Source organism: Mus pahari, chromosome 12 (genome assembly GCF_900095145.1).
Source record: "Mus pahari chromosome 12, PAHARI_EIJ_v1.1, whole genome shotgun sequence".
NCBI lineage: Eukaryota > Metazoa > Chordata > Mammalia > Rodentia > Muridae > Mus > Mus pahari.
Window position 1 is genome coordinate 29,139,463 of NC_034601.1, and position 24,147 is coordinate 29,163,609.

The 24,147-nt window shown below is 48.2% G+C and overlaps 1 protein-coding gene across 17 annotated transcripts in view; it reads right to left on the reverse strand.

Annotated features, from left to right (window-relative positions):
* The window catches only part of Kalrn (kalirin RhoGEF kinase), a 603,889-nt gene that overhangs the window by 138,938 nt on the left and 440,804 nt on the right, over positions 1–24,147 (reverse strand). For all 17 annotated transcript variants that reach the window (XM_029544638.1, XM_029544643.1, XM_029544642.1 and 14 more), the window contains exon 34: positions 2,725–2,968. In XM_029544638.1, the coding sequence (XP_029400498.1) occupies positions 2,725–2,968 (244 nt within the window). The remainder of the gene's footprint in view (positions 1–2,724; positions 2,969–24,147) is intronic.

The following is a 24,147-nucleotide window of genomic DNA, read 5'->3' on the forward strand; positions in this document are numbered from 1 at the left end:
TCGGAAGAGCAGTCGGGTGTTCTTACCCACTGAGCCATCTCACCAGCCCCAAACGTGGTCTTTTATTCGGGGTACGAGGGTGTCTATAGCGTCTTGTGTCCTGACGGTGGGGGTGGGGGCAGAGCACGAGCTCGTGTCTATATTCACAATCCCACCCCCCGCCCCCGCACACCATCTCACTCTGTTGCCCAGGCAGCCCTGAACTTGCGGCAAGCTTCCTGTCTCAACCTCCTAGGAGCTGGGAATATAGGTGTAAGCTGCCATGCTTGGCCAGACACCCCGTTTTCTAGCTCAGCTGGAATGGGAGTGGCTTCACACTGCTGCTTTGCAGGCCCAGCTGGCCTATGCTTGGAGAGAGGGGCCAAGCTGCAACTAAAGGGCCACCGACGGCTGATGCGGACTGGTGGTCACTTTTGGAAGCCATTCTGGCTGGTTCAGTTAGCTAGAAAGTCCTGCAATGGCTTGCCTCCTTCCTTTCTTCTCCGGTTCCCACCCCGGTCCTCAGCTCTCACTGGGTCCCATCTCTATAGCTTCCCCTAGTCTGTCCCATGGGAGTTTCACCCTGAATGCCTCTCACTACCCTCTGATTCTCCATCACTGGTTCGATGCTAACCACCTGCACACATAGAGGCGTGTGAACCTCCCAGCTCGGAGGGTGTGCACATACCATCCAGTCACAGGCTCGAAAGGGGGCGAGGGCTCCTCAGTGAAAACAACCTGTACCTGGCATCTGGGAAAGCTGGCTTTCCCGGTCTTTCTCCCCTTTACTGGCTGCACTCTAAGGTCTGGGTTTGTGGGAGTTTATAGGCACTTATTTTGCTGGAAAACAAAGGTGTGTGCTAAGGGCCAGGACTGGGGGAGTGTGGAGTGTGCTTTGTGTGTGCATGCGTGCGTGCGTGTGCGTATGTGTAAGAGAGGAGAGGAGAGGAGAGGAGAGAGAGAGAGAGAGAGAGAGAGAGAGGCCTGTTGCTTCATTTTATTCTCACAACACTCTGCCCTCCATAGGCCCCACTTTTCCTCACCTAACTCAAAACACAGGCGCACTCTAACCGTGATTTTAGTCTCCCTTTACACTAAGGATGTCAGAGGGTGTGGGCATTGGTTTCTCTTCCCCATAGTGTCTCCAAGGTCCTCAAAGGAAAGAGGAGAGGAAGATAGTGGCTCAACTAAGGGTGGGGGTGAAGCTCTGTGTGTGTGTGTGTGTGTGTGTGTGTGTGTGTGTGTGTGTGTGTGTGTGTGTGTATGAGTGTGTGTAGGAGGAATCAAGATTTTAGTTTGCGGTTCAGGTAGAAATTTCCCTGAGGCTGAAGGCACTTCAAGAATGGTAGTCCACCACCTCCACCTAGTGGTCAGAAGCAGAAATTCATGGTCCCAGCCTTGCATGTATCAGGCAGCCTGCCCTGGGTCTCATGCACAGATGGAATCCCCATGCTAATCTCTGACCATTTACACAACTCAGATCCAGACTAAGATTTGGTTCTCTGTCATTTCTGGGCCTCGGTTTCTTCAATGGAAGATGCATGAGTTTGAGGCCACAGTGGTTTTGGAAGCCCGTGTGCTCGGACTCCACTGTGAACCAGCCACCTGAAGAATGAGCTGGTGTACAGTCACCCACGGCGCAGGTAGATGGGGCCTGAGCATCCCTGCTGCTAACAGGCACACAGGAGCTGCTATGATGGAGAGCACTCTTGGAGAGCCACTACAGCTAGTCTCCCTGGCACCAGTAAAGAAGAGGCGCACGGAGGGAGTACCAGGCACACAGAGAACAGACCAGGGCCTGGATAAGGGCGATCAGTGGCGATTCTTGATTGTCAAACTGACTACATTTGGAATTAACTAAAACCCCCAAATGGAGGGCGCCCCTGTGAGAGATCATATGCTTAATCTGAAGTAGGAAGATTCACCTCTAATCTGGATCTCTGAGGTGGGAAGACACACCTTTAATCCAGGTCTTTTGAGATGGGAAATCCCATCTCTAATCAGGGCCACATCTGCCGGAAACCTACATAAGGACATGGAGGAAGGAAGCTTCACTCTTGCCTGCTTTTTCTAGCCTTGCCAGAAGGTCCATTCCTTCACCGGCCTTAGAGCCGACTCCTTCAGGATCCCAGCACATACGGAAGACCGGCTGAGACATCCAGCCAGTGAATGGAAGAACTACGGAGTGCTTGGACTTTCTGTTCATGGCCAGCCACTGTTGGACTAGCTGGACCACACCCTGTAGATCATTCTAATAAATCCCCTTTATATATATATATATGGGATTTATTATGTATAAATGTATATCATATATATGCATTCTATAAGTTCTGCTACTCTAGAGAACCCGGATTAATACACTGAGTGCATTGAAGGAAAAAAGAGGCAGGGTGACCTCTGACCCTGAGCAGAGGGGCTGGCCAAGCCCTACCCGACTGTGACCAGCTGCTGGGGTTGCTCAGTCCTCCTGGCAGGGTGGAAACTCAAGTCTAGATGTAGTAGTGTGCATAGGGAAAGCCGGGAGAGAGCCTGGAGGTGAGCGGTTCAACCATCGCTTCACTGTTTTTAAGATGACACGGACACAGAAAGGCTGGATGACTTTCTCCAAGCCACACAGACACAAGTAGCTTTTACTTTTGGCTCTCCACTCTCTCAGAGCAGCCCGGCTCAATCAAAGCGGACCCTCAGGCCAGTTCCACCATGCTCAGCCCGCCCCTGCCACCCCATCCCCTCAACTGTCCCTACCTTTCAAGGGGAAGAAGCAGTCCATTTCCACGCTGCTGCGCGAGTGTGAGATGCACAGGGCACTGCTGGGCACCAGGCCTTCCTGTGGGGGGCTCCGCTCTGTGGTGCGGACCAGACACCAGCCGGGCCTCTCACTCGGTCGTTCCAGCAGCTCCACCGTCTGCCCCACCTGGATGCTCAGCTCACTGCTGTGGCCCGCGCTGAAGTCCTGGAGGACCACGGTCAGCTCACATCCACCTGAGAGCTGTGGTAGTGGTGGCAGAGGGGTAGAATGTGAGTGAGTGTGTGTGTGTGAGTGTGTGTATGTGAGTGAGTGTGTGAGTGTATGTGAGTGAGTGTGAGAGAGAGAGAGAGTGTGTGTGTGTATGAGGATGGGCAAGAGGGAAGAAGGCAAAGAATGGGTGAGAGTGGAGGGGAGGAGAAAGGAGGAGGAAAGATGGGAGAGGGTAGAAAATGTTTGGAACAAACAGGAAGGAAAAAGAAAAGAAGAAACAAGGTAATTAGCGCAGTGTTACTGGCCACTCAGACGGTTCAGCCACAGCCGCTCTGGAGCCTTGCCCAGAGCTGGGGCTTTCGTTCTAATTCCCGGCCTCCTTAGAGTCCCTTCTATTACTTCTGTGCCAAGCTTCCTGTCAATTGTGCCTTCAAACCCTTTCCCTGTGGGCCCTGTTCTTCCTTCTATAGCCCGTCCCGGTCCCCAGTGATAGCCCTCAGACACAGATGCGCTGGTGTTTGTTCCCAACTCACTCTCACTGCGGACTAGGTGATGTCTGGGAATAATGCGAGACATGATCTCCTTTAGTTCCAACCCACAGAGCATCCTTCATCTTCGCCCCTCCCCGGGGCCATAAGCCTAAACCAGGCTATGACAACACAAGAAAGAATGGGGCTTTGCTCACAGTCATCTGCCTGGCCCCTGGGGACCAGGGGGTGGGAAGAGAAGGGAGAAGAGGAGCCATGCCTTATTTAGGAGCCAACAGTACTGCACTCTATGCTTAACTGGCCTAACATTTCCCTACTGCAGGTGTGGGGGTGCAGAAGACTAGAACAGGGGAGAAACCCTGGAGGGCAGGAACAGGCCCTACTGGCCGCACCCTGAGGTGGCTCACACTTCACCTAGGAATCTGTATTCCTTCCTCCCTTACCTTGGCCACACATCCACGGGGATCACTTAAGTTTGTATCATGCTCATAGAATGGAGCTCAGAGCCTCTAGCCTGTGTTAAGAGTCAGCTAGGAAGGCAGGGAACAGAAGGGAGGAGGCAAGAGGCCCAGCTGCCAGCCTGTTGCCCTCCAAGGTCCATTCTAAATGTCCATTCAGAGGGAATTTCCATATCGCCCTAGGGGAATTCAACTTTAGTCTGTGAAGCTCTGATCAAGGGATCTGAAACCATCTGTGGTGGGAGCTGTACCAACATGGCCATTCAGACAGCAGCATGCCCTTCCAGTTCAGACTTGTTCTAGGGGACACTTCTGCCAGAGGGAGGGTAGATATCATCATATGAGCGGGGACTTAACCATCTGACCAGAGCAAAACCTTAGCTACTGAAGGGGTCTGAATGTCAGAACGCTGGGACTGAGGAGACGGCTCAGTGGGCAGGGTGCTTGCCACACAAGCATGGGGACCTGACTTTGGATGCCCAACATCCATGGAAGAAGCCAGCGTGGTGATACATTTCTGTAATCCTAGAGCTAAGAGGCAGGGACAAGAGGATCCGGCGGGCTTGCTGGACAGCTAGGCTGGTTAACTGGCAAACTTAAGTTCAGTCAGAGGGGGCTGGCGAGGCTCAGAGGGTAAGAGCACTGACTGCTCTTCCGAAGGTTCTGAGTTCAAATCCTGGCAACCATATGGTGACTTGCAACCATTCATAATGAGATCTGATGCCCTCTTCTGGTGCACCTGAAGACAGCTGCAGTGTACTTATATATAGTAATAAATAAATCTTTGGGACTGAGTGAGCAGGGACTGAGCAAGTGGGGCCAACCAGAGCAACTGGAGCGAGCAGAGGTCCTAAAATTCAATTCCCAACAACCACATGAAGGCTCACTGTACAGTTACAGTATTGTACTCATGCATATAAAATAAATCAATCTTTAAAAAAAATTCAGAGGCCATGTCTTAGAAAACAAGGTGAAGAATGATAAGAGGAACATCTGACTCTGACTTCCAGATGTCACACATGTGAGCACGCTCTCTTACACACACACACACACACACACACACATACACACATACATACACACACACACATACACACACACACACATACACACACACACACACACACACATACATACACACACAGTAATCAGACCAAGGCTGGCTGGCTGGATACACAAGTGTGTGTGTGTGTGTGTGTGTGTGTGTGTGTGTAAGCCCAGACCTCAGGCTATGAATGGAAGTCACCTTGGGGGCTGATGAGATGCAGACTCCTGGGCTGTGTGCCTCCCTTGACCAGGCCCCAACCATGAATTAAACTGCGTAGGCTGGGCCTAGCAATCCAAGGGTGTGGATTTTAACAGGGATAGCCTCCTCTGGAACATCAAGAAACAATTGCTGAACTTGAACCTAGACCTCTAGTATGAATCCTACACACCTTAAGACTTTGCAACATAGGGCACACTTATTTCGGGGATGTGCCCAGGCTTGGCAGCAGTGAGGCAGTGGCCTAGGGCTCTGATTCTTGGGGTGGCCTATAATTGTTCCACCCTGCTGGATTTTAGAATTCTCTCTAGTAAGTATTTAGCACTGCCCTCTATATCATGGAAACACAGTTGCATCCTGATATTCTAGCTCAGTCATTTTTCATTCCCTGGTTACAGCCCAATAGATTGGTTCCTTCTCTCACTGATGGGCTCCTTACAGAGAGCTAGATGACAAAGGAACTGCTTGCATTCTGGAGAGTTTCTATGGCTGAGCCCCAGCAGAGGAGCCTCTTGTCTATTCCTGGGGCCATATACATACACGTGGGAGGTGGACCTTGCAGCCTTTAGACTACACAACTAAGCCAGGGGAGAACCGTAAGCCCTTTTGCAAGCTGCCGAGGCAGAGCAGTGGAACCTGAGGCTATGTAACATACATGAGCTGGTAATGTACAAGATCATCTACTGTTTTCTAGGGTATGTTCCAAGCCCTATTTGGTAGGGGAGAAGGGTAAGATTTCCAAAGGGGAGGGGAGGGAGATACAGAGCCAGGGTATGTGTCTACAGTTCAACATAGAGTAATGGGGATGTCGTTCAGTAGTACAGTATTTGCCTAGCATGCAGGAAGTACTGGGACCCCTCACTAGCACAGCAGAACAAGCCACTAATCACCAGAAGGAAAAATCAGTTCCCAAATCAAGATCCAGTGCCTGAAGAAAAGCACCACTAGGTGGCAATGCTGCTTCCAAAGGCTCAAGACTCCATAGCACACACCTAACTGTAGACCAGCAAGGACGATGACCATTACGGCTCAAATGTCCATGTACACCTCGCCTCGATGGCTAGATCAAAAAGATTTGCCACACCAGGTCTCAACCTATGGCAAGAATAGAAATGCAGAGTGTCTGCAGAGGATTTACGTATTGGGTAGAGCTGACCCTTTAACAGTTCCTTCCCATGCCTTCCCAGAGCAGCAGGAAGATGCCAGGCGGCTGCGGGGAGTCCAGCTCTCACCTGAGCGGCACAGGTTTAGAAATCCAGTCAAGGGCAGAGAGGACCAGAGATCTTGGCACACTCACAGTCCTTACATGTGGTCCATTCATGATTTCTTGACTGTGAGCCTCACATCTGATGAAAGTTAGTCTCAAGAGTGTGTAGTAACTCATTAAGCAATAAAACCAACTCCCCTCACTACGGCTGCCATATCTTAGACATGTCTGTGTGAGCATGATATGTGTGGAGGTCAGAGCACAACTTAGTGAAGATGCTCCTCTCCTTCCACCTTCTGGGAGCTGGAATCAGGCTGTCAGGTTTGTGTGGCAGCGCATGTACCTGCTGAGCCATATCCTGACCCTGACACTTTGCCTGTCCAGGCAGCTTTCCCATCTCTGACTGAGTAGTCCGGTGCATCAGCAGGTTTCCACCCGAGGAGGTTCACGGAGCCTCAGGAAGCCTCAGGGAGCCTCAGGGAGCCTCAGGAAGCCTCAGGGAGCCTCAGGGAGCCTCAGGGAGCCTCAGGTTCCTGTTGTTCCTTCCTCTTTCTGTCAGCAGGACGGGAGTGTGGCTCTCTCCGCCACACTCTTCTTGCTCCCTCACTTCCTGGTTCTCCACTCCCTAACCCCCCTCACATCTGCAAAGTTCTCGCTCTCTTAACTAAAGCCCCGGTCTCAGGCGCTTTATGCTGATGTTGTAGAAATTGCTGCAGGTGGCATCTCCGTTTTAATCCTTTTCTTCCCCATAGCCTCCTTTTATTATTATTTTAATTAATTAACTGATTGATTTTTATGTATGGGAGTACACTGTAGCTCCCTTCAGACACACCAGAAGAGGGCATAGGGTCCCATTACAGATGGTTGTGAGCCACCATGTGGTTGCTGGGAATTGAACTCAGGACCTCTGGAAGAACAGTCTCTTAACTGTTGAGCTATCTCTCCAGCCCTCCATCCCCTGGCCTCTTAAGAGCTATTTTAATGCTGATGCTGGCAAACCCTTTGGTTGTTATTCTGTGTGTCTTTATATCTGTTCTCTCAAGGCCCCTCTTAGGTCTGTGGGATGAAGCCCTCGCATCTGGCATTGGCTGCAGTGTTTCTCTTTGGAGATGATCCCTTTGTGTCTTCTGGTGTTTCTTTTCCTCTGACAGCTTTCTTTCCTGCGGTGTGTCTGATGCTGCACACATCCTGCCTTCTGCTTTTCTTCTCTTGACTCATTAACCACGGAAGGCACCCACTTCTCCTTGCCTGCCCACTACCTCTGCCTTTTGTTCACCGAATCCTTCCCATGGGTAGAGCCAGTCTCAACTCAGGCTGGCAGTGCTGAGGGAGGCAGCGCTGAGGCCGAGGACCCCACCCCAATCTCTTCTCCAGTTCTTCCACACAGTCAGCTTTTCCCAGCTAGCTGTGCTTGTGGGTTCCTTGGACTCGAGCTCAGACAACGTTACCCCTCGCCAGCCTCTCCAGTCCCGGAGCTTACCCTTCCCCCTTTACCTGGCTCAGCCTCCCCCTCTGATCCACCGAAGGATAAGCCAGTCACTGGCTCCTCTCTTCCCTCGGACAATCTTGAGAAAACCAGTTCTGCTGAGCCAACCTTTCCTACCTACTACGGTGTGAATGTGGACTCTGCTTCTCTCCCTTGACACGATGCAGACTTCTCAAGACGACCCACTGCCCTTTTTTGACTTTGTGAGGTACACTTGGGTCCCCCTCTCTACCTACACTGTTCCCATTGATGAGACATTCTCTGTTGGCATGGGGGGGGGGAGGCGGTGTTCAGAGCTGTCCATCCTTCCCCTGGCTTCCCACAGAAGTCTCTGGTGACTCCTTAGGCCCGCCCCTCTCTGGCTGCATCATGTTCTTCGTGGTATGTATATCTTACATACCTATGCTATGGAGGTTTACCTTCTAGTTAAGCTCTACCCAGGAGTCTAAGGAAGGATGTGTTGGGGTCTGACAGGATCTTGGCATTAAGTCAGGCGCACTTTGCTCACTCTTTCTTTTTTCTAATCTCATTTCCCCATTTCTAGAATCTTTCCATTTTATTCCAGTCACCAGTGAGTCCTGGCTGGCCTCTCAGCCCTCATTCTTGATCTCCCAGAACTGGAGCTGCAGATGGTTGTGAGCGGCTGTGTGGGTGCTGGGAATTGAACCCAGGTCCCCTGGAAGTGCTCTTAACCACTGAACCACCTCCCCAGCCCCTCTGCTGAAACTCTTCGGTGTGGTCTACTTGCATTTGCTTAGACTGTTAGCTCTGAGTGCGGTCCATATCTAGCCTCTGCCCATGTTTCCCCACTCTCTTCCTGCTGGACATTTCTGGCGAGTTCTGTTCCTATGTTGATTTTTCTCATGGCTTCCTCTACCCTCTGCAGCCTGCCTCTTAAGACCTTCCCTGTGCAGCTGCCCACGGGTCCTTCTTTCCAGGACCTTTCCTCATACAGGGCCACGTTGGAGCCACCTCTGATAAACCCATCTGCATATAAGGGACTGAATGTGAGGGACGGACACAAGTCATGAAAGAGGGTCTGGACTGAAGAGTTTTCTAGTTCTAATCTTTTTTTTTCTTTTTTAAAAAAGATTTATTTATTATATGTAAGCACACTCTAGCTGTCTTTGGACACTCCAGAAAAGAGTGTCAGATCTCATTACAGATGGTTGTGAGTCACCATGTGGTTGCTGGAATTTGAACTCAGGACCTCTGGAAGAGCAGTCAGTGCTCTTAACCGCTGAGCCCTCTAGTTCTAATCTTGTCATGGGACTTTTGCTTTTGGTGGTGGATAACTGCATAAAGTATATTTGGTTCTGAAAATGTAAATTTAGTGCAAAGCTTTATAAAGTTAAAAGAAAAATGACGGTCTCCCTTAGCTCTATTTTTGCTTGCTTAGCATTTGGAAGTGAAATGAAGCCTCCTCTTGACAAACAGTATGAAGCCGGGCAGTGATGGCGCACGCCTTTAATCCTAGCACTTGGGAGGGAGAGGCAGGCGGATCTCTGGTTCAAGAACTGCCTGGTCCATACAGAAACCAGGACAGGCTGGTCTACACAGAGAAACTCTGCCTTGACAAACCGAATGAACTGGATTGCCCCAGGGAGCCTCTTGTACTATGGAACAGGAGCACAGATGATCTGCCTGACTCTGCCTCCTGATTGCTGTACCCAGTTCAGCCACGAGCTATTTAATAGCATCAAAACCATGTATCTTACATAAGAACGAACAAACCAAGAACAGTATATAAAGTCGCATACATAGTTAAGTGAAGAAAATCATTATTCCTTGGAGCAGATGAAAATGTTAGCCTTGGCATTTTAGAGCATAGCCCTTGGTAATTTCCCATCTGCTTCCTTTTTTAAAACCAGTCCAGGCTAGCGTTTCTCACCTACCCAGTAGTTTTATGACAGAAATAACAATAACACTGACAACAACATCCTTGAAAACAAATCAACAATCGCAACTAGGAGGGAAAATGGCAGCCATCCTAGGACGGCACGCTAGTTGGAGGAAAAGGAGGGTGGGCAGTTCTCCCGCGGGTGGAAGCTTTGGGCAAGTATTATTCCATGGCTGGCCCGCCTCCGCACGGTGGTTTCTGAATGCCTCTAAACCCTTGATCTGCAGTCCTGGGAAACTGAGATGAGCTCTTCGGAACTTAAGTCATTTGACAATTTACTGCTGTGGTTTATCTTAAATTGGTTATAATGTCTGAAGCAAATGCGAAAAGCAACATTAGGATGCAGGAACATTATCACACAGCTCTGGGATTTCTTCACTTTGCATGGTTGCCCGGGGAGCTGCCAGGTCCAATTAAGAGTCTACAATTCGTGATGCATTTACGCTGTGTGCTCGCACTGGGCGACAGAAGGAGCCTCTTCATCTCAACGTTTTCTACAGGGCTTAAGGGGCTCCATGGCCTTGAAGGCTTCATGGACTGCACAGTAATTAATAGTTGGAAGAACATGGGAAGGGGAATTGGGAGGCCTCAGAGCTTACGGAGCTCCTTCTACGTGACACTGCCTGTATCCTTTTCCTTCTCCATACCTGAATCCTCATTCTAAGGAGAAGAAATTGGACTCGGGGCCCTACTACCTCAGGCATTCCCTGAGTAGACTGTTTCTGCATTCATGGTGGGAAGCGGTCCTGTTTAATAACCTCGAGCACTTTTCATTAATGTGTTTTATCGTTTGCCACCTACACCTGCATCACAATAAAAGATCAAGTGGCGGAGAAGTCATCTGTGCTTAAATTTGTCCAGCCCCTGAGTCTACAGCGATGTAGAGTATACTCAATGAATGCCTACTGAGCATGCCTGTGAATGTGTCTCATGAATTGCTGCCGGATGTGTAGGAAAACAGAGTGGCTGCAATATGGAGTGCTCCCACTGGCTGCAAAACAGAGTGCTCCCACTGGTTGCAAAACAGAGTGCTCCCACTGGCTGCAAAACAGAGTGCTCCCACTGGTTGCAATGCTGACTGTCCTCACTGGCTGCAATGTTGAGTGCTCCCACTGGCTGCAATGCTGAGTGTCCTCACTATCTGCAATGTTAAGTGCTCCTACTGGGCTGCAATACGGAGTGCTCCCACTGTCTGTAATGTTGAGTGCTCCCATTGGTTGCAACGTTGAGTGCTCCCGCTGGCTGCAACACTGAGTGCTCCCACTGTCTACAATGCTGAGTGTCCTCACTGTCTGCAATGTTGAGTGCTCCTACTGGGCTGCAATACCGAGTGCTCCCATTGGCTGCATCACTGAGTGCTCCCACTGGCTGCAATGTTGAGTGCTCCCATTGGTTGCAACGTTGAGTGCTCCCACTGGCTGCCTGTCTGTTTCCACTACTGTCTCCTAGGCCCTATAGTCCATTTGTCCTAAGACCCTTCCCCTTTTAAATCATCTCGCCTTTTTTGGTTTGTCTATAATTCTACTAACCTGTAAACTTGACAAAAATTACTTAAGGGTGAGTTGTAACCTTTAAGAACAAAGAGAATAGGAGAGCATGCAGGTGACCATGTATAGGAGAGGTCAACCTGGTGTCATTATGTTTTACTTTCTGAATGGCAGAAAGTAGACATAACGGAGCTATCTGACTTGGCAGAACAGAGAGATGAGGTAAGGTTCCTGACAACCAGTTAGCTTTGCATAGCCCCCGACAGGCTTAGGAAGTCGAAGCACCAGGCAGCACTGTGTATGTGTATATGTGTGCACATGCATATGTGTGGATATGTGTATACATGGAGGTAAGGCAGGTGGATGGGTTAAAAGTCTGTAGAGACCCTTAAACCTGCCCTCTATCTTCTCCACCCTGTTCTGGAAAGTTGAAATTCATTGCAGGTCTACATACAGAAGTAGGAAAGTGGCCACCACTGTGTTCCTCTTAACCCCCAGAGCACTGGCAGCCAAATAGAAACATTTGGATAGATCTGACAATTGTTTACTGAAGAAGCCAGAGGACTTTGAGATACTCGAATACTGACATTGAGAGTCTCCCCACCAAAGCACATCACGATGACACCTGACAGACAATAGTCCCGCTCCTTATACAAACATCTGGTGTACCTCATGCATGCACATGCACCCTCAGCTTCAGAGAAGCCTAACAGAGGCTAAAACAGGTAAATACGGAGGACCTGGAACACACACAAAGCCACCTATAAGCAGGACACACTACAGCGTGGTTCTTGCCTGGGAGAGTTAAGGGGAGTACTGTGTCTATGGAAAAAGACCAGCACGGTTGAAATGCAGCGGTCCACAATGGACCAGAATTCTGATAACGCCAAGGATAGTTCTGAGATGGTAGAATAAGAACATAAAGGATGGAAAATGAGAGAAAAATTTAAAATATGAGAGAAGTGACCAAACAAGTTACAGAGGCAGAGTGGAGGGGAATAACGTGTGAAGAACTCCTGTGATGGAAGAGCAAGAGCTGCTGAACTGACCTGATGTTTCAAGAGGCTGGCAGGAAGAACTAAAACCCCATCCTGGAGCGTGGCACTAGGAAGTATTTTACAAAAGACCACCCCAAAGCCTTCTGAGGCCAGAGGAGGAGGAGTCAGGCGAGGCACAGCAAATCAAGCCCTTCAGCAACAGCAGATTTCAAAAGCGACAGTGAAACAAAGAGAATGGCGAACTCCTCCAAAATTCTGAGGAATCCTGTTCCTGACCACAATAGAGCTTTCCACCGGCATCTTCAAAGCGGCACAGCCTCACACGTCACATGTCCTTCAGCCACAAGTGTTCAATAAAAACACGTTTTTTGCTGGTTTTTTTTTTTTTTTTGACATGGGGTTTCTCTCTGTGTAGCCCTGGCTGCCCCTGAACTCACTCTGTAGACCAGGTTGGCCTCAAACTCAGATCCACCTGCCTCTGTCTCCCCAGTGATGGAATTAAAGGCATGCACCACCACTCCCTGATTTATTCTCTATCTTAAAGAAATTTTATTATTTTTATATGCACCCACTGTCTGTTCTTTATTTCTGCCCCTCCCCAGGCTTCAGAGAATGGCGTTGACGTTGAATTTAGTAGAGCATTAAGGGCAGTGGCAGCTACTCTCCATTTCTTTAGAATTTCTTTGCCTCCGGAGAGATCACACAAGTTATCAACAGAGGTAGGCCCGGGAGGGCTAAGCAGACAGAGCCTTTACCCATGGAGGCGACAATCCCACCAAGAGAGAGGCCATCCCAGCAAGCCTTGAGCTTGACCAAGGCTGTCAACACCATGACTCTGATTGTGCCCATGGGAGGCAATTTCCTGCATCATGGGACAGAGGAAAGGCTATGAAAACTCCAGCTGACCTTCGGAGGGGGCAGCAGACATGGCTGGGGGAAACATGAGAGTAGAGAGAAGGACAAAAGCTGTGAGTTTCTCTGAACATCTCCAGACAGCCCTGCAAAGAGTCTGCCGTCATAGGATACTAGAGAGCTGAACATTGGAGGAAACCACACCAAAGACCAGAAATGATTGTTTTCACAGTGCAGAGTGCGATCAAGCTTCAGATGTTCAGATGTGGGTTCACAAGATGACCCTTTCTGGTCATCGTCTCCCCTCCTGCTCCACTCTGTCACACACCCTCTAGACACCCTTTGCTATTGCTCTCCAGTCTGCACGCCTGTAAATTGCAGCTCCATCTTCCCGTCCTGTCCTTACTATTTGGATCGATTTTGCAGGCACTGTTGGCCACTAGAGAGCAGCAACGACTAGGAGTTAGAAAAGGAAACCACCAACTTGCTTAGCAGAAGGCGGACTCTCAAGAGAGTCCTTCTCCCCGCCTCTAGTTCAGGCAGAAACCACAAGGCGGCCACTGTGCATCACAGCTGGTGTGTACCAGGTGCCTACTGTCTGTTTCCTGGGAAGGAATTCCTCATTAGGAAATGAGCAACCAGAGACTAGGGCGAGTTGTAGGGTCTGATGATAGCCTTAGCAAGTGTGATCTAGGATTCCTGGTTCTCGCCTGTGTGCCCGTCCAGTACACACTGTGCACCAAGGTTGTGGTTGTTGTTGTTGCTGCTGCTGATTTTCTTCTTCTTCTTCTTCTTCTTCTTCTTCTTCCTCCTCCTCCTCCTCCTCCTCCTCCTCCTTCCCACAGGATTAACCACCTGCCCATCCAGATCTCAAAGTACATTTGGACAAACTAGTTGAGATAGTTATAACCAATCTGGCGCATTGTAAATTACTAAAATTTTCTTCTGTCTGTTGGCTAGCCCCACGTTAACCTTAGTCCTCACTGCCAACCAAAGCCTTTCTGCAGGCGCTTCTTTATGGGCTACTGTGTCTACTGTGTCTCAGAATATGCAGCCACTTACGTGTGGCCCCTAGGCCTGGAATTCTGGATTTCTCAACTTGTTTGGCTTTTGCCTCTCCAAAGATTTTCTCCACTGGGTTTCTGGATGATGCCTTGGATATGTCCTGGTCATTTCTTCCCCTGGACTTAATGATGGGCAACATTCCAACTGAGATAGTTCTCCATTCCTCTTTGCTCCAGGAGCTCACAGTTCCTATATCCTCATATGTCTTACATTCTTTGTTGGACATCTTTACAGGGGAATTTCCCATCCTGAACGACTTCTGGAACTTCCTCAGACTTTAATGCTTAACGACATTTTAGATGATTTGTGCATGTATGCATGCTATAAAATTATTTTCTGGCTTATGCATACTATAAAATTATTTTCTGTATTTTTACAGTGGATTTTCGTTTTTTTGTTTAAGACAGGGTCTCTCTATATAGCCCTAGACTTTGGCTGAAACTCACTATGTAGACCAAACCTTGAACTCACAGAGATCCACTTGCTTCTGTTTCCCAAGAGCTGGGATTAAAGGTGTGCACCATTATGTCGAGTTTTATAGTAGATTATTAACTTTATCAATTTCCCCCTCTTCTATGGTACTGTTTTAACAATGGAGTATCTTATAGCTCCATGGTTTACTATCATTAAAAAGAACTGTAGCTGTGTGTGTGTGTGTGTATGCATGTATGTATGTATGTATGTGTGTGAATGCATGCCTATGTGTGCATACATATGTTATGCACATTATAGCATTTACTAAGAGCTAAGGGGTTCTTACTGTTTCCTTACAATTTTTTCCATTTTGAACTTTTCTTGCTATAAAATAAGTCAGTGTTTCTCTCCCACATGTGATGCATCTGCCGGTAGTGATGGCTATGGGAATTGGTTAGGCTAAGAGCCTTCAAGACAACATGGTGATTGAGAATCTGGGTTTGAGCTCAACAGCCCTGGATCTGAACTGAAGCTCTATTACTGATTGGCTGTATCATCTGCAAAATATTAGAGGTGTGGATGTGGTTTTGGATCTGAACTGAAGTTCTATCACCGACTGGCTGTATCATCTGCGAAATATTAGAGGTGTGGATGTGGTTTCTCTCTAAGATTCAGTTCCTTACTGAATATGCCACACTTGAATATGAAGTGCCAAATTAATAGGGGGATGCTTGTTGAAGGACAGTGTGAGGGAGTGGCTGGAGGTACCTGAATGGCAAGGCTGGTTGAGCCTCTGAGGCTGCACATTATGTTCCCTCTAGGCCAGCTGGTACCTGGTCCTGTGAAATAGCCCAGTGGTGTTGAGCAGTCAGGGCTACGAACACAGGATTTTGACCCCTTTCCTTCTGACAACCATGGCTGGTTAGTGACCATGATGGTGGTGGTGGTGGTGAGGAATTACAGAAGTCAAGTAAGATGTAACTCCCATTAGAACATTTAAGCTAGACTTAAGACTTAGCAACTATGGCAATGGGAAAAGTCAAGAGTACTTTCAAGAACCAGGGATGGGGGATTTTATTCACTTTTAAATATGAGCCAATTATATCAAACAGGGATTGAGAACAGACCGGTCACTTCAGGGAGGGAAGAGAAATTTTGATTTAAACATATTTAAAATTGTATTATTCATTTCTTTCCTGTGCTGCTTCCTCTGGATTTTGGAGTGCAGTGGCTAGAGTGGACCAGCTTGGCTTGAAACATCTTCTGGATGGAAAGATAAGTCAGGGATGGAGGGTTTGGTGATGGAAATCCCAGGCTCTGGGAACACCCAGGCTGCAGCTGAGAGTTCCCCGTGGTAGTTCTCGGGAGGAGAACAGATTCTCTTGTATCTTTGGGGAAAAGCAGAACCTGCAGGAATGGCGGGAGGGAGAGCTCGGAACTGCACCTCTGGTGGATGCTCTGGGCCTCCTTTCGGCATCTCGGAGGTAGAGGAAACTCTTAGTCAGGGATGGCCAGGGGTGACAGCTTTAGAATAGCTCTAGTATCTCATCAGTGAGGAAAGGAGTGTCCAGATGGAGCCCAGAACTGGCAAATAAGAGAGAGCATGTCTACCGTGGGTGCCACTGTGGTAGAGCCTTGCAGGGAGGCTGGGCTTCAGGTTGGCAAAGGGGGCTCCTTCAGGGTGAGAAGAGGAACATGTGGCACCAAGCCTTGGTTGGACCCCAGACCTGTCTTAATGGCACAGGTGAGCAGGGACTAATGACACAGCCATAATAAAGATGGAGCCATCTTTGAAGCAGGTGCAGCTCTGCCTTCTCTCTCAGCCTCTGGAGGGAATTCAAGCCAGGGCAGGCTGCTCTTTTTGGCAAAGGGTGGGGGACAGAGGTTCTCATCCATTGGGCCTTTACAACATTGTAGTGTTTGTGTGGAGTCCTGACACTTTTGCATAGCTATGGATCATAGCTACACGAAGATTTGTTTTTTTCTTTTCAACATCAGTCATGTGGTTGGATCAAGGAAAGGTGTTCTACACAGTAGAGCAGGGGACAAGTATGGTAAGAAAATCAGGACTCATTCCTTCAGCACAAAATGTCTGCCACCAAGGCCATAGACTTCCCCAGGGCCTAACACTGACCTCAGGCTGTCCAGCAAAGGAGCGAGAACACAAGGAACCCCAGGATCTGCAGTCTTACCCTTCTGTAGGACTACTGGGTAACGCAGAACAAACAGATTTCAGGTTATGGAAGTGTGTGTAGGAGCCTTCCCAGGTCAGAGCAAGGCCATAGAGAAAACACCCAGACTCCTAACCCCATGTCTGACGCTCTCTTCCATCTGCCTCTCTGAGCTTAACTTCTGCCCTGAAAACTTGCCATCTACAGACCCAGGCATAAAAGGACAATCCCCTAGATTCTCACAGGTCCAGTGGCCCTTTCTGCCCGGAGCATCCTTCTCCCCAGTGCCAACTTTTGAAGCTGTCTTGCTCCTTTAATAAAGGCTTGAGTTCAGTTTCCTTACTATTAGGCTATCTCACGTATTTGTTGAACAGTTAGGTATGGGAAGCTTGCTATGTACCAGGCTCTCCTACAGGACACGGGAACTCAGCACTAAGGGCCATCACTTCTGTCCACCCAGAGTTTGCATTGAGTAGAAACAGTCAAAAACATGATACACAGGTGAAGTCGACAAATGTTAGTGACAAGTGCTGAAGGGAAGACAGCACAAGGGGGTGCTGTTTGTGTCTGAGTGCATGTGTGTGGACCATGCTGGCATGTGATGTGGGGGTGCAGGACTTGTTATAACCAAGGGCTGCAGAATTGCCTCTGTTCTATTCACTCTCATGTACATCAGGCACCTTTATGACACTAATACGAGCTCTGTCCCTGTTACAGTTCGTATCTAGAATGTCTCCACGGGCTCATGTTTAAGTACTTGGTCTCCAGCTGGTTTGGGGGGTTGTAGAGCCTTTGGGGCTTGGGGTTTTAATAGGGTAGGAGTAGGTCACTAAGGGTGGGCATTTAAGGACTGCATCCACCTCCAGTCTAGCTCTGTGTCTCCTGGCCCAGTCACTATGGGAGGAGCTCTGTCATACTCTTTTGCCACCAGAGCCACTCCCATGCCTTCCCTACCATGATGGTTCATACTCTCTGACACTGTGAGTCAAAATAAACTATTTGTCATTTAAGTTGTTTCTGTCAAATATTTTGTCATGGCAACGAGAGAAGTTGCAACTGTAGATCATGGATGGCTTAGGTGACTGTAGTATAGTATTTAGTACATTATGCTATCATTAAGTTTATATTATATTATATATCTCATTGTGATATTTACCAGAAGTTTAGATACCTAGATAATATTTTTTTTCTTTTTCTTTTTTGGGGGTATAGGATCTTACTACATAGTCCTAGATGGCCTGGAACTTGCTATGTAGCCTAGGTAGCTACCTCTAACTCACAGAGGTCTGTCTGCCCCTGCCTCTGTGCTAGGATTAAAGGTGTGTGCCACCATTTTTAGCATGAGCTTAGGTACCCAGCTACAGTATTTAAAGGCAGGGTTCATGTAAACATCTGACACTGCCACTTGTTTTCTATATATTTGGGTCACTCTGTAACTTGAACTGGGGTCCCTTGAGACTGTATCTTCAAACCTGCATCTGCTCACTCAGTGTTTCCTCAACTGAAAGAAAACCCAGTGCCAGAACTCAGAACTGCATGCGCCTGGGCCGTGGCTCTCCTTTGGCTTCTTATCCCTTAGCCCATGCTCGCAGTTCACTCTTCTGTCTGTGACAGACATGTTCTCCTGAGATGGTGCTGTCAAAAATTAATTTCCCTTCTACAGATTACTTCTGAATGAGAATTATCTTTAATCAAGTCACTTTAAAAGACTTTATCTGTTACAGAAATTCATTTGCAGAAAAAAAATGTTCCCTCTCCTTCTCCCTTGCCGATATTACTCCCCCTCCCTCTCCTTCCCCCCTCTCTCGATAGACTCTATGTAGCTTGAACTCACTATGTAGTCCAGGTTAGCCTGGGACTCAGGGTCTTCCTGCCTCAGTCTTCCAAGTGCTGAGACCACAGGCAGGACCCATCACACGCAGCCCGACGACCGTAGAGATTGCCCTCTCCTCCCCTCTAGTTGCCCTTAGCAACTGTTTCTGGTGAGAAGAGGGTAGCTGTGCAGACATGGGACTTCTGAGGCTGAAAGATGGGGACCTGCAGCTCCTCCTTGCTCCCTTGCAGAGCTTGCTTTGAGGGAAGCCCGCTGGTCTGTCTCGAGGACACACTGACAACTCTACAGAATCCACAAGGCAAGGAACAGCCTTGTGACAAGAGTCTAGCAAATGAGCGGTGACCCTCAAGCCTCTACGGAGGGAGCCCTGCTGCCGGATTCACCCCACCCTCAAGAGAAATCTCACATAAGAGCTGCTTGTCAAGTGTTCCACAGAAAGTTCCAAATAAATGCTTCTTGCTTCAGGTCTCTATGTTTTGAGGGAATGTGTCTAAGTGAGTCTGTATGACCTGCTGCTGATGCTGAGGAAGCTAACTAACTACCTGCTTTTCTTCTCAAATAGAGGGGGCCTGGGTCAGGAGACCAGCTGAAACGCCATTGCTCTCTGACACACTAGAGGAGCAGTGTGCCTGGGACAGCCATGTAGAAAGCAACAAGAATGATGACCCCACCTCGCCCTGTCTCTGTACCGCTTCTGCACATTCTGACAATGGGAGTCAACAGCTGAGCTGCAAATGTAAGCTTTGGCTGGGAGGTGATGTCCAACTTAGCAAGAGCTGCCAAAGCACACAGAGGAGAGGAACAGAGAAGGGAATATCCCTTTCATGGGTATGGTACTTTGTAGCTGTGGTGGTTTAAATGATAAGTGACTGGCACAGTCTCAGGCATTTTAATACTTGGTCCCCAATTGGTGGCACTCTTTGGGTAGGTCTAAGAAGAGTGATCTTGTGGAAGAAGTATGTCACTGGTGGGGAGGGGGTAGCTTTAAATTTTCAAAAGCCTTGTGTTATTTCCAATTTGCCGTCTGTCTCTTGCTTTCGTTTCAGATAGTTTCAGTCTAAACTATCAGCTTCCTGCTCCAGCTACCACCATGTCTGCCACTTGCCACTATGCTATTCCTGTCATCATGGAATGTATCCCCTCTGGAACCATAAGCCCAAATAAACTCTTTTGAAAGCTGCTTTATTCATATCGTCTTAGCACAGTGATAGAAGCGTAACTAATACAGTAATCAACAAAATGCTTCCATGTCTACAATTTCAGTTTACTCTCATAATACTCTACTTTCCAGTTCATAGGCTGAGGCTCAAGGAGCTTGGGTGATCTAGTCAAAGCCACACAGACACTAAGTTCCAGGGTTGAAGACTGAGCAACGCATTCTCTGCTGCTAAATTCTATTTTCCATTACTTTCAGATGCCTTCCTGATGATGACCTGCTTACTTGACTTTACACACTAGAGTAGGCAGGCTAAGAGGTTTCTGTGACGTGGCTGCAATTTCCTGTATGAAAAGACTTCCTGGTACAGCTGACTACGGTATAGTATTCAGGCAGCAACATTTATTGCCAGGGTCTAGACTCTTTGTGCTCACAAGTGATTGGACCAGGGTGAATGACAAATGATATGGCCTCTCCTCTGTGTGCTTTGGCAGCTCTTGCTAAGTTGGACATCACCTCCCAGCCTAAGCTTGCATTTGCAGTTCAGCTGTTGACATGGTTAACTCAACTAGTTCCCACCTGTCAGGACCGTGAGGTAGGAAATATCAAGCAAACGGTGCATTTACCCGAGGAGGAAAAGGTTGCTCTGGGGAGGAGAGAGGCCAGTGGGGCCACAGTGTGCTAGCGCTAAGGTTTGTTAGGAGATCTCAGAGCCTATGTAAAGGGTCAGGCTAGAGTGCAAAGCCTGCCTGTGAGATGGACAGGTGGCAGGGAGACAAGATGGAGTGTTGGTGGAGGCTTTGTGCCATGCCTTGTGGATTCTTGGTAGGGCTGCCTGGGGAGAGGAAGGTAAATTGGGCCAGCAAGCAAGGCCCCTCTAACCATCTTGATCTAGGACCACTCAATAGATACAGGCTACTCAGATCTATAAGTTCCACGGCCACAAGTCCCCAGTGCCTATGAGGTCTGCCATGCTTGCATGGGCTCCTGGTAAGATCTAACTCTCAAATGAGCTGTTTTCAGAGCGTTCTTTTCCTAGGGACTAAGTGTAACTAACTCAAGCTGGCCTGGCTGATGTGAAAATTTAAAAACCAACTGTGTGTTAATAAGGCTCCAGGCACATAGTGTTTTCTAAAACAAAACACATACACTCGAAGACCCTCAAAGAATCTGACAGTTAAGCAATGCAGACACTGCCAATGCTCAAGACTGCTTGTAGTTCATGAAAGGAAGTTAGCTCTACCCCTCAGAGAACATGCTGTGACCGGGAACTCACCAACTGTTGTTAACCCACAGCTCCAAATGGTCCTTAAGAGGTGACGATGATAATTGCTGCAGAGTAAGACAAGGACAACTTGTGTATATACAGTTGGGCGCTAAGTGGTATAGTCAGGGAAGCAGGCTCATGAACCCTACGTGTGCACTGTAAAGGACACAAACTAGTGCTTCCAGAAAGACTGTGACTAGCTAAAATGATGTCTTCTGGGTGGCCTTTGACCTACCAAAAGTTGATCTTCATAGCTCTGGAACACAGACAGTGTCAAGAGTTCTGACTGAAAAGAAGGGCTCTGGGCATAACAGCATAGTTCTGTAGCCTGAACAAGCAAATCCGTTTTCTCATCTCGTCTCCTCTCGTCTCGTCTCCTCTCTTCTTTCTTCCTTCCTTTCTTTTTCTCTTTCCTTCCTTTTTTTTCCTCCCTTCCTCTTCCTCCCCCCTTTCTTCTGTTTTTGTTTTAGGTTTTTTTTTTCTTTTCTTTTTCTTTTCCTTTGTGACAGGATCTTACATAACACAAGCTAGCCTTGAACTTGCAATGTAATTAAGGATGGGTCTGAACTTCTGATTCTCCTGCCTCCAACTTCTAGATTACAGAGACTGTAGAAATCCCTGCGGTGTCAGGGATCAAACCCAGGGCTTCATGTGTGTTCTGCATACTACACTAACAGAGCTACACCCCAACTCCATGATGAACAATTTCATTTCCCTCCAATCATAGTTACTCCATTATCAAACAAATGGGCTTCCTTAGAGATGTTTAAGGTAATTATAATTCTAAAATGGTCTAATGTATGATCAAGCTGGGATGCTAAGTTCTCACAGGTTTTCCCATAGACATGCCAGTGGCAACACCTTCTTCTTTATTTAATACCCCACTAAAGCTGGGGCACAGAGTCCACACCTCCTCCATCCCGGTTCAGTGCTGAGCTCTAAGCTGCCTGTCTGCTGGGAGTTAGGCAGGTGCTTCTGGGACGGGGGTGGGGTGGGGTGGGGCAGGGGAAGGTCGGTGAGGCGGATGGTCAGTCGGGGGTGGCAACCACAGAATTATCTTCCTCATCATCTAATGGACACACAGTGCTTTAAAGCTTCCAGCCTTTCTCTCTCAGTTTGGGGAGGGTTGGAATTTCAGAGGATCAGGAATTTTGGAGAGAAGTGCTCCAAGTCCCCAGAAAGCACACACAGCCTGTGGGGTGGGGCTGGGGGTGGGTGGGAGGCTTATGGTGCATTTTAATGCCCCCCCCCTGCACAGATGCTAAGGAGAATTTTCTCTAAAACCCTTCAAAACCATTTTAGAATAATTTTGGAACCCCCATCTGACTGCTTCTCCTGGATCCTCTCTCTCTGGCAGACCATACTCCCCCAGTCACCGCCTTTTGGGCAGAGACAAGCCTGGCATCACCATTCCTCTTGTGACAGCATGGGAGGCTACATGGGCTTTGCCTCCCCCTCCCCCCGGGAGATGGAGAACCTGGGTCCATCTCTGCCTGTTTCTGGACGATTTTCTCATCTATAAAACTAGAATACTGGGCATCTGAGAAAATATTTTCCAAACATCCTTAAGCTCCAACTCTGTGTTCTGAACCACAGCTCCTCCTGTGTGGGGTGGTGGTGGGGATCGCCAAGGACTCTGGGCAAGCGTGTGGGCTGTTCTGAACTCTGTGGCTTTGCTTCAGGAGTGTCATCTTGAATGGCCTTCTGAGATTACAGTCTTTCACATTGCAAAGCTCTTCTGAAAGAAATGCAGGGATGAGCCTCACCTCCTCCTGGTCTACCAGACAGCATGTCCTAGCTCTAGTCTAAATTTCTCTCAGGAAAAATTCCCTTATGGGAAGTTCTTGTGTCTACATTCAGTGTCCTTGTCCCCAAGGTCACTTAGCATTGCTTTAAGAAATCCTCCCAAATGTTGGCTCACTGACTCACAACGTGGCCACATGTCCTGATCCTCCAACCACACAGAACTACTCAGAGGAGAGACTGAAGTCATGTTGACTACTTAACTAAAGGCCAAAGAGCCTCTCACACATATACCACATACACACCAGTCATATTAATGTGATCTTCCTTGGTTACTGTCAAGGTCATAAAAATTCTTCCTACCCCCATTGCAGGAGGTGTGACAAGGCTCACACATTTTTTAATGTTATATCCTCACACTTAAGATAGCTGGCTTGAGAGCGATTTAAGCCAGCATGCTGGCCCATCTGCTTTGAGGATGCACTCCCTCCTGACACCTCAGCAAGGAGTTAGAGGTTCCTCATTGCCTGCTGCTCCATTTTTGATTCCTCACTGGCATCTAAACACTACCGAAAGAGAAGTCTCTCACAAGCAACCGCCTTGCCCACTCCTTTCTGAGGGGAGAGGTCATGAGATGTGAGCAAGCTCACACTGTTCTATCCTTGGCTGCCTAGAGAACCAGGTCCGCATCTCCGAGCTTGTGTTTTGTGGCTTGCAGGAGCCAGTCTTCCCAACTCTCTCCAACACATCTGTTATATAGACGGATGCTCTGCTTCAAAGCACAGCCACTCTTGCTGATTTCCAAACACACTCAGCATTTCTTTCAAGTCCCTGCCTCTTACCACGATGTTTCCTTACTCTGGAATAAGTATGTCTTCTAAACAACACAGCTGGCACGTTCTGGAAACCCTTTCCTACCTCTAAGTTCAACTTCAAGGCCAGAAAGTCTTCCCTAAGTCATCTCTTCTGTGGCCACCCCTCTATGTGCCACTGACACCAGCAGGCCACAGATTTTTTTCTACCTCACTCAAGTCAATCATGAGATTACTCCTAAGAGCTATGGGTGACAGCTGGGTGACAGGGTCTTATGTAGGCAGACAGGGAAAACTTGGGGATGCTTTTAATTGCCGTGATTATTATTATTAATTATTATTGTATGTATGTACGTACATATATTTGGTGTTTGGCCTACATGTATGTCTGTGTGATCCACTGGAACTTAAGTTACAGATGGTTGAGAGCAGCCATGTAGGTGCTGGGAGAGTCAAAGCTCTTAACTGCTGAGCATCTCTCCAGCCCCTATTATTTTAATTTTGATCAGGACAGAAAATGAATTCAAAGGTTTCCTGGATCTGAGGATCTTATATCTTGCTTTTCAGAGGGAGAGAGGGAGGAATACCACAGAATTAATCACGAGAT